Genomic DNA, 9,119 nt, shown 5'->3' with positions numbered 1-9,119 from the left:
CCCGAAAAGCAAAAAAAAAAAAAAAAAAAAGAAATGAGAAATGGAGAAAACCTGAATCCTAAAGATGTCGTTTGAGCTCCTAAGCCAAAACATGCATATTAAACTAGAACATCTTTTTCTTTTTTTCTTTCAGTTATATGATCTAAGAGATTTCCCCGTTTGGTTAAGCCAATTTGAGTTGAATTTTCTGTCTTTTGAAATAAAAAGGTCCAACTAATATAACATTCTTTTGATTGTTTAGAAAAAATAATTTTAGGAAGGAAGAGGATGGAAATCACTAGAGAGTAAAATTTTAAAGTATTATATCTAATTATGAGTCAAGAACTTGAATTAGTTAGGACTGCTTTCAGCTTTGAGTTACAAAAACAACTAAACGGGCTTCCCTGGTGGCGCAGTGGTTGACAGTCCACCTGCAGATGCAGGGGACACGGGTTCGTGCCCCGGTCCGCGGAGGTGCTGGGCCCGTGAGCCACGGCCGCTGAGCCTACGCGTCCGGAGCCTGCGCAATGGGAGAGGCCACAACAGTGAGCGGCCCGCGTACGGCCAAAAAAACAAAACAAAACAAAAAAATAAACAAGAAGGATCTGAAAACAACTTAAACAAGAAGGACATTTTTGTTTTCATATAAAAGAAGTCTAGAAGCAAAAAAGCAAGGAAGTACCAGGATTGGTTAACTCATCAGTGCAGTATCACTGAGGACCCAGAACCCCTTCTGTAGGCATAGATTGGAACCCTGAGACTTAGAATGAAGGCATTTGGATTCAGACAAATCTGAGAAACTTGAACCCTCATGTCCCCCTTAGATTCTTCCTTCCTTCCTTCCTTCTTTCCTTCCTTCCTTCCTTTCTTTCATTCATTCATTCTTTCTTTTTCTTTCTACTTATTTTAAAAGTTTAAGACTCATAATAAGTTGCAAAAATAGTATAGAATTCCTGTGTACCCTTTGCTCAGTTTCCTCCAATGATATCTTACATAAACATAGTACCTTGTAAAAAGTAGGAAACTGACATTGATACAGTATTATTAACTCAGATGTAGGCTTTATTCAGATTTTGCCAGTTTTTACATACCCTCCTTTTTTTTTTGAGTGTATAGTTCTATGAAATTTTATTGTATGTGTGGATTCAAGTAACTATCACCACAGTCAGGAATCAGAACTGTTCCATCACCGCAAAGAAACTCTTGTGTTGCCCCCAATAGTCATACCCTTCCCTCAGCTCTAACCCCTGGGAACTATTGATCTGTTCTCTATAACTTTGTCACTTTAAGAATGTTATATACATGGAATTATGCAGTATGTAATCCTTTGGGATAATGTCCTTGAGATCCATCCAAGTGGTTGTGTGCATTTCATTCCTCTGAGCTTTCTTTGTCAACCAAAATACTCCTTTTCCCCATGTCTCAGGAGACTAGCTTTCTATTTATTGAAGACCCTGTAGTGAATTCATCTGAAGTAGTTCGTCCTCTGACTTGGGAGAAGAAAGATCATAAGCGCCATCCCCACCCCCACCACAAATTGCAAGATTTTTCAAATTTATATTGTCAGAGACCTGAGAATATATAGGGAATGGATTCTCCAAGTGCCTGACAAAAAACAAAAAGCAGAACTTAACATTGGACTGGGATGAATTTAACATGGGAGCACTTTCCAGAGTTTTCAGATACAATGTGTAGTTCAAGCAGCAGATTGGTTGATAATGGTGGCTTATTTTCAGTAGGTTGAGAGGCCAAAAAGCATCTTTAAAAAGCTCACTGATGGCTGTCATCTATAGGTCAGGGTTGATGGTGGGAGATTTCACCATTTAAATAGGTTCCTTGATTTCAAGCCACAGTAACAGGCCAGGTGTCAGTGCTTAGCCACCAGAGACTAAGTGAACGCAGATACTAAGATGGGCCAATAGGACCAGAGTGGCAGTCAGAATGCTTTAACTCACATAGCTCCATGGTGGTGGCTTAATCACAGTGAATTAAATAGATGGGCACCTCACTTAAATACCTTTAGATCTATACAATCAGAAAGATTCTAGCTCTGGTAGGCATAGACCTGAGTCACCACAGTGAAGAGCCACGGCCTTTCATCCAGTGTGTGGATATACGCCATTTCACAGGTTCTTGAATAGAGAAGAGGTTGGGTCTTCTTGAGAAAGCCCTGTGACACAGCCAAAAATGTATCCTATAACTCTCCTTCCTTTTTTTTCTCCCCCCTCAAAACCAGCAGCCATTTTCCAGAGTGAATGGGCACTAGGGAAAGGGAAATTTCTCTTTTAGGAGTCTCTATATACTGGCTACGAGTATGCCAATCCTTGTGGGCACCCAAGTAGCCACTGGAATCCATTGGTCAGAGTGGTAGCTTACGGAGGTCACGTGGTTAATCCCGTTTTGGCTCTAGCACACTGCACAATGATTTCAGGGAACTAACTATGGTTAGTTCCCTAGTTCCTGAATGCATAGTTGGAACAGACATACCTGGCTACTGGAAGAATATGCATATTGGCTCCCTCATCTGTGGAGGGAAACATAATAGTAAGAAAGTCCAAATGGAAGTCCTGTAACTGCCCTTCCTTATCAAACAATAAACCAAAAGCAAACTACACCCCAGGGGAGTTGCAGAGATAAGTACAACATCGAAGACTTGAAAAATGCAGGGAGAGTAATTCCTATCACCGCCCCCCCCCCACCATTTAAGTTGCTCTTTAGCCTGCAAAGGAAGATGGCTCTTGTGTATTATTACAAACTTAATCAGGTGGTGACTCAATTGTAGCTACTGTTTTTAGATGCGGTCTCTCTAATGGAGCATATCAATGTGTAGCTCCAGCTATGGCTGATCTACAAAGTGCTTTGTTCTCAGTACAATTTGACAGGCATCATCACAAACATACTGCTTTCATCTAGCAGGAGCAGCTGCACATCTTCAATGTCTTTCCTCAGGGCTATGTAAAGTCTACTGCTCTCTGTCATAATCTAGTTTGTAGAGACCTTGATTCCCTTACCATCCCACAGAATATCACGCTGGTCCATTACAGTGAGGACATTCTATTGATTTGACTTGGTGGGCCAGAAGTGTCAAGAACTCTAGATGCCTTAGTAAGACACGTGAATACCAATGGACGGCAGATAATCTAGGAAAATTTAGATCCTATCACTTTGATAAAGTTGCCAGGAGTCCAGTGGTCTGGGGCATATCAGAATATCCTCTGTAAAATAAAAGGCAAATTGTACCTTTAGCTGCTAAGAAAGAGGTAAAAACACTTGAACCTTTTTGTATTTTAGAGACAAGATATATCACATTTATATTGCTTTGTACAAGCCAGTTTTGAGTAGTTCCTAAAATAAGAGAAAACTCTGAAGCAGGCCCAGACTGCAGGGCAAGCTTCTCTGTCATGTGGGCCATATGACCCAGCAAGGCCCATATTGTTACATGTCTGTGACAGACTGTCATACAATATGAATCCTCTGTCAGATGTTGATAGTAGAATCCCAGTGCAAAACTCTAGGGTTTAGTTCAAAATTATGCCCTCTTCTTTCAATAAGTATTCTCCCTTTGAGAAATAGCTCCTGCTTTCTTCTAGGTTGTGGTTGAAACTAAATGCCTGACCATGGAACACCAACTGAGATATGTGCTTTGAACATGTGACCAATAGATGGTGCTCCCATAGTCATAATCAACAGGTTCAGGAATCAAGGGGTTGACATGGCTCTTTTCATTCTTACAGTAGTAGATAACCACCCTGGAAAAAATGTTTTGATTCCTATTTCTACACCTGTGTGTTTTACTGGTTATAAGAACTTATTTCCCAAGTGAGGAGTGTTTCCACCAGAGGATACCAAAATATTTCCACTGAATTGGAGGTTGAGACTGACACTTGAACATTTTGGGTTTTTCAAACCACTAAACCAACAAGCAGAGAAGAGAGTTAACTGTACTGACTGAGGGATGGGTCCCAATTATTGAGTGGAAATGGGATTCTTGCTACCGAAAAGGTTAAGAAAGGACTGTGTTTGGAATCTAGAGATTCTTTGGGGGTACATTTTGGAATAGTTCATTTATGTTCTAGTAAAACTTAATAGTAGACTACATGTATTAGTTAGGGTTCTCCAGAGAAACAGAACCAATAGGATGTATACATGTATACACACACATCTTCATATATATAATATATACAAATATATAAAATATATTATTAATGTATGATAATATATAAGTGGACACATCTTTACATATAATGACAAGACTTACTATAAGGAATTGGCTCATGGATTATGGAGGCTGAGGGAGCCCAAAGATCTTCAGTTGGTAAGCTGGAGATGCCGGAGAGCTAATGCATGAAGTCTGAGTCCAAAGGCTTGAGTACTAGGAAAGCTGATGACAGGTGTAAGGTCCAGTTGAAAAGTCCACAGACTCAAAAGCCAAGAAGAGTTGATGTTTTGGGCTGAGTCCAGGGCCAGAAAAAAACCCAATGTCCCAGCTCAAGTAGTAAGGCAGGAGAAGTTCCCTCTTATTCAGACGTTTTGTTCTATTTAGGTCTTCAATTGTTTAAAAGAGGCCCACCCATATTAGGGAGGGAAATCTGCTTTACTCAGTCTGCTGATTCAAATGTTAGTCTCATCTGGACACACATACACTCACAGATACCCCCAGAATAATGTTTGATCAAATGTTTGGGTACCCTGTGGCCCAGTCTAGTTGACACATAAAATTAATTATCACAGTACAACCACCCACTAAGAACTGAGTGAAGTCCTTCAAAAATGAAGATTTGGACCACCTGCCAGGTATGGGACTACAGTCAGTTGACATGTTGGCAGAGGGAGAAGGAAATGTGGGCTGTGTAATGGAAAGACGGAGTTATAAATATCAACTATGGTATTGTGAGCAGTAACAGAAATGAGGACAGTAACAGCTATGCTTATTTTCTTCCTTTCTTGTTGTATTAGTTTCCAAGTGCTGCTGTAAGAAATTATCACAAACTTTGTGGATTAAAACAACAGAAATTTATTTTTTCACAGTTCTGGAGCCTAGAAGTCCAAAATCAAGGTGTTGTCAGGACTGTGCCCTCTCTTTGAAGGCAGTAGGGAAGAATCTTTCCTTGCTCATTCCTGGTTGCTGGCAATCCTTGGCATTCTTGTCTTACAGAAGCACTGTTGTCACGTGGCCTTCGTCCCCATGTCTGTGTGTCCAAATCTCCTTTTCCCTTCCCTTGTAAGGACACCAGTCATTGGATTCAGGGCCCACTCTATTCCAGTATGACCTTATCTTAACTTGATTACATCTACAAACACTCTTTTTTCAAATAAGGTCATATTCATAGGCATCAGGGCTTATCTTTTTGGAGGATATAATTCAATGTGCAACACTTTTTAAAAAAAATGCTTATGTATTTTTCACTTTTATTTATTTAACTTATCTTGGTTGCACCAGGTCTTAGTTGGGGCATGTGTGCTCCTTAGTTGCAGCATGCATGTGGGACCTAGTTCCCTGACCAGGGATCGAACCCGAGTCCTCTGCATTGGAGGGCGGATTCTTAACCACTGCACCACCAGGGAAGTCCTGTGCAACACTTTTTATGCATAAGACCAATTATTTTCCCCCTTCTCATTTCCCAGGCTCTTTTTTTATTGAGGTATAAGTGACATACAACCTTATATTAGTTTCAGGTATACAACTTAGTGATTTGATATTTGTATATATTGCAAAATGATCATCAAAATAAGTTAACATCTGTCACCAGTACACGGGCCTCTCACTGTTGTGGCCTCTCCCGTTGCAGAGCACAGGCTCTGGACGCACAGGCTCAGCGGCCATGGCTCACGGCCCAGCCGCTCCGCGGCATGTGGTATCTTCCCGGACTGGGGCATGAACCTGTATCCCCTGCATCGGCAGGCGGACTCTCAACCACTGCGCCACCAGGGAAGCCCCTTGAGGCCTATTCTTGTAGCAACTTTCAAATATACAATATGGTATTACTAACTATAGTCGTCATGCTGTACATTACATCCCCATGACTTATTTATTTTATAACTGGAAGTATGTACCTTTGACCTCCTTCACCCTATTCACCCACCCTCCAATCACTGCCTCTGGCAACCACCAATCTATTTCCTGTAATTATGAGCTTGTTATTGTGGTGTGTCTACTTTGGAGAACACTAATTTAAACATCCAGGGATGCAGGAGATGATCTATTGGAGTGAAGGAAGAAAGTATGAAAACTTTCCTATTTCTTTGGTATCTTATCCTCTTGTAATTTCTATTTTTGAGTATATTATATAACATGTAACATGCTAATACATATATAAGTTATACATTAATAAGTACACATATTGGAAGTACGTGTTCAAAAATTTTGTACTGAAAGGATGTATGATCAAAAATATTTAGAGACCATTGGCAAACTGAATTAATTTAAGGGCCTTGAAATAGTCTTGGTAACATGATAGTGTTATAAATTCACAATGTGTTTAATAAGGGGATGGATGGATAAGAGACTGTTTAATATACATAAATTCATCCAGTATTATATGGGTTATAGTTTTTGCTTTTTTCTTAACTTCCTCTGAAATCCTGGACAAATTACTTAATCAGTGCTGGCCTCATTTTCTTCTTATCAAATATGTGGATTAGGTTAATTTGATTAATTGTGCTCAGTGGTATTCCAGAGGTTTTGATGAGTTTCTGCAGAGTCCCTGCAAAGGCAGGAGGAAGGGAAGACTACAGGCAGGTACCAGCCTTGCTATATTGCTGGACCGCCGGGGAATTCCTGAATTCATCTATAGCGCCTAGCTCCTGTTACAGGTCAGGGTAAGAACAGAGGATTTGTCAAGCGGCGGGGAAGGGATGGGGGAAGAAAAGAAAAGAAAACCATTGGGCTAGATCACCTCTTAAGATCCTTTTCCATTTTAAGGACAAATAAAATTCTAAGTTATTATAACAAATCTCTGGTATTGAGAATAAAAGCCTGTCTAAATATGAGATGATGTCTTCATAAGTATAAAACTCCTGGGTGAGATAAACACAATCAAACATATGGAAAGCCATTATCAATAAACTGGGTTTGATGTAAAATGCAAGGTTGCACTATTGTCTTATCATCTCAGTTGGCCTTTTCTCGAGTTAGCTTACTTTACAAAGTCAACCACAGTATAACTTGTGCAGTGGCTATATTTTTTTTCTAAAAATCTTTTATCAAGTTATTAATGCATGTGATCAATTTAACTGGTGAACAAGAAAAGAAGGAAACCAGAAAAGAACCCAGAGAGAAAAGAAAGAGTTGGCAGAGAAAGAATAGCACATTTAACACTTCCAGGGTGAAAATGCTTTGAAATAGAGTACATATTTGGCTGCCTATTTTGAACAAATATTTGAACTGCTTAGTTTCTAAAATAAGCTCTGTTTGGCCTTTGGGATTCCATACTGGTATTTTCCTGTTTCACTGACATGAAAAATTAAGAACATTTATTTCACTACATAATCATTCACTGGTTACTCTTTTTTTTTTTTCCACTGGTTACTCTTTAACACCCCCTTTCTTTCCACTTGATTATTCGATAATGCTGGAGTATTCCTTGCTCCCTTGACTCTCAGGAAAAGCAACAGTATGCTAACGATGCATCCGTGTGGGCGGTGAACAAATGATTTTAAATCCTACACACCATGATGTCATTTAAGTAATACCAGCCAGAAACCACTCTGTGATTGGGGGCCGAATTATGTAATGGATGGGCAAGATGTTGTTAAATGGGCAATATGCTTGTAAAGTCTCTCCCAGGAGCTTGTGCTGTTTGGAGTCTACTCACCACCCTGACTCCACATAAAGGCAAGACACATCATTCAGTAACATTCTGCTCAGTTTAAAAACACATCACTAATTACCCACTGTGGTCTGAAATACTTTCTATTTACATATACAGAAATACAGGTTGCCCTTAATCTGTGTCATAATCTGTCCTGTTCCCCACCCCGTTAAAAAAGAAAACTACATAAACACACTACTATATATAAAATAGGTAACTAATAAGGACCAACTGTTATAGTACAGGAAGCTCTACTCAATACTCTGTAATGGACTATATGGGAAAAGAATCTAAAGAAGAGTAGATATATGTATATATATAATAGATTCACTTTGCTGTACACCTGAAATTAACACAACATTGTAAATCAACTATACTCCAATAAAAATTAAAAGCAAAAAGACTAAAACGTTATGTAATCCCAAATTCACACTTAGTACATCCAGGTACTCTACAACTTGTTTAAAGACTGACCTCACCAGAGGTACCCGCTTTCAGCAGCCCAGACCACATCCGGATCCTCACTGCCTCCAGTCCCACCTAAAAATCGGCCAGACGCACTTCCTTGCCCCGCCCCTTCCCTCACAGCCAATGCGACGCGCGGCACAACCGATCTGCAACAACTCCAGGGAACCGCCCCTCCATCGTCTCAGACTGGGGCTGGGCGTCTGCCCCTTAGCTTTTCCAACACTTGCGCATGCGTACCCTCACAGGGCCTTGGGAAGGCGCTTAGGGAACGATTTTCTCTGCCTTCTTCAGTCGCGCGACTCTCCAAAACCCTTCCACCGTACTGTTACTGAGGAGCCCTGTCTTAATCCCTTAGAGAACGTGCTGCTGCGGCCTTCGGTGCGCCAGTACCCGGATGTGGCGCCGCTCTCGCCCGGCGGAGACTCTGTTGCTGGGCGGAGCGCGGCGGCGTGCGCGGCGGCAGAGAGAAGGGGGCCCCTGGGCTCGGGCGCTCGCTGGGCGTCGGCAGGTACCATCACTGCCCACGGGGGAGGAGGCGGCGCCGGCGCTCGGGCGTCCACCCCGGAGCGAGGGCGCAGAGGAGAAAATAGGCCGGCAGTTAAGCTTGCTCCCCGCCGCCCGCACCGTCTCCCCGGGGTTAACCTCCCCCGGCCCCCTGTGCTCCCCGCGCTCTCGGCCGGGGGAGAGCGTGGTCTCCTGGCGGCCGTCGCTGTAGCCCGGCCGGGGAGCCCGGAGGAAGCGGGGGAGTCCCCGCCCACGGCCCCCTCCTCTCTGCCCGCCCGCTGCCGCCGCCTCGGAGCTGCTGCAGTCCGGCCTTCAGTCCGAGCGGGGGGCGCGGCGGCGGCGGCGACGGCAGGGGAG

At 42.3% G+C, this 9,119-nt stretch overlaps 1 protein-coding gene across 1 annotated transcript in view; it reads left to right on the top strand.

Annotated features, from left to right (window-relative positions):
* The first annotated feature begins 8,381 nt into the window (after window positions 1-8,381).
* Window positions 8,382-9,119, top strand: part of MIB1 (MIB E3 ubiquitin protein ligase 1) — a 117,930-nt gene continuing 117,192 nt past the window's right edge. The window contains exon 1 of the mRNA XM_024757922.1: window positions 8,382-9,090. Within this exon, the coding sequence (XP_024613690.1) occupies window positions 8,382-9,090 (709 nt within the window). The remainder of the gene's footprint in view (window positions 9,091-9,119) is intronic.

This window comes from Neophocaena asiaeorientalis, unplaced genomic scaffold (assembly GCF_003031525.2).
Source record: "Neophocaena asiaeorientalis asiaeorientalis breed wild unplaced genomic scaffold, Neophocaena_asiaeorientalis_V1.1 scaffold142, whole genome shotgun sequence".
NCBI classification, from domain to species: Eukaryota; Metazoa; Chordata; class Mammalia; order Artiodactyla; family Phocoenidae; genus Neophocaena; species Neophocaena asiaeorientalis.
The sequence above is the reverse complement of the archived record's forward strand: the minus strand, read 5'-3'. Positions and strand labels throughout refer to the sequence as shown.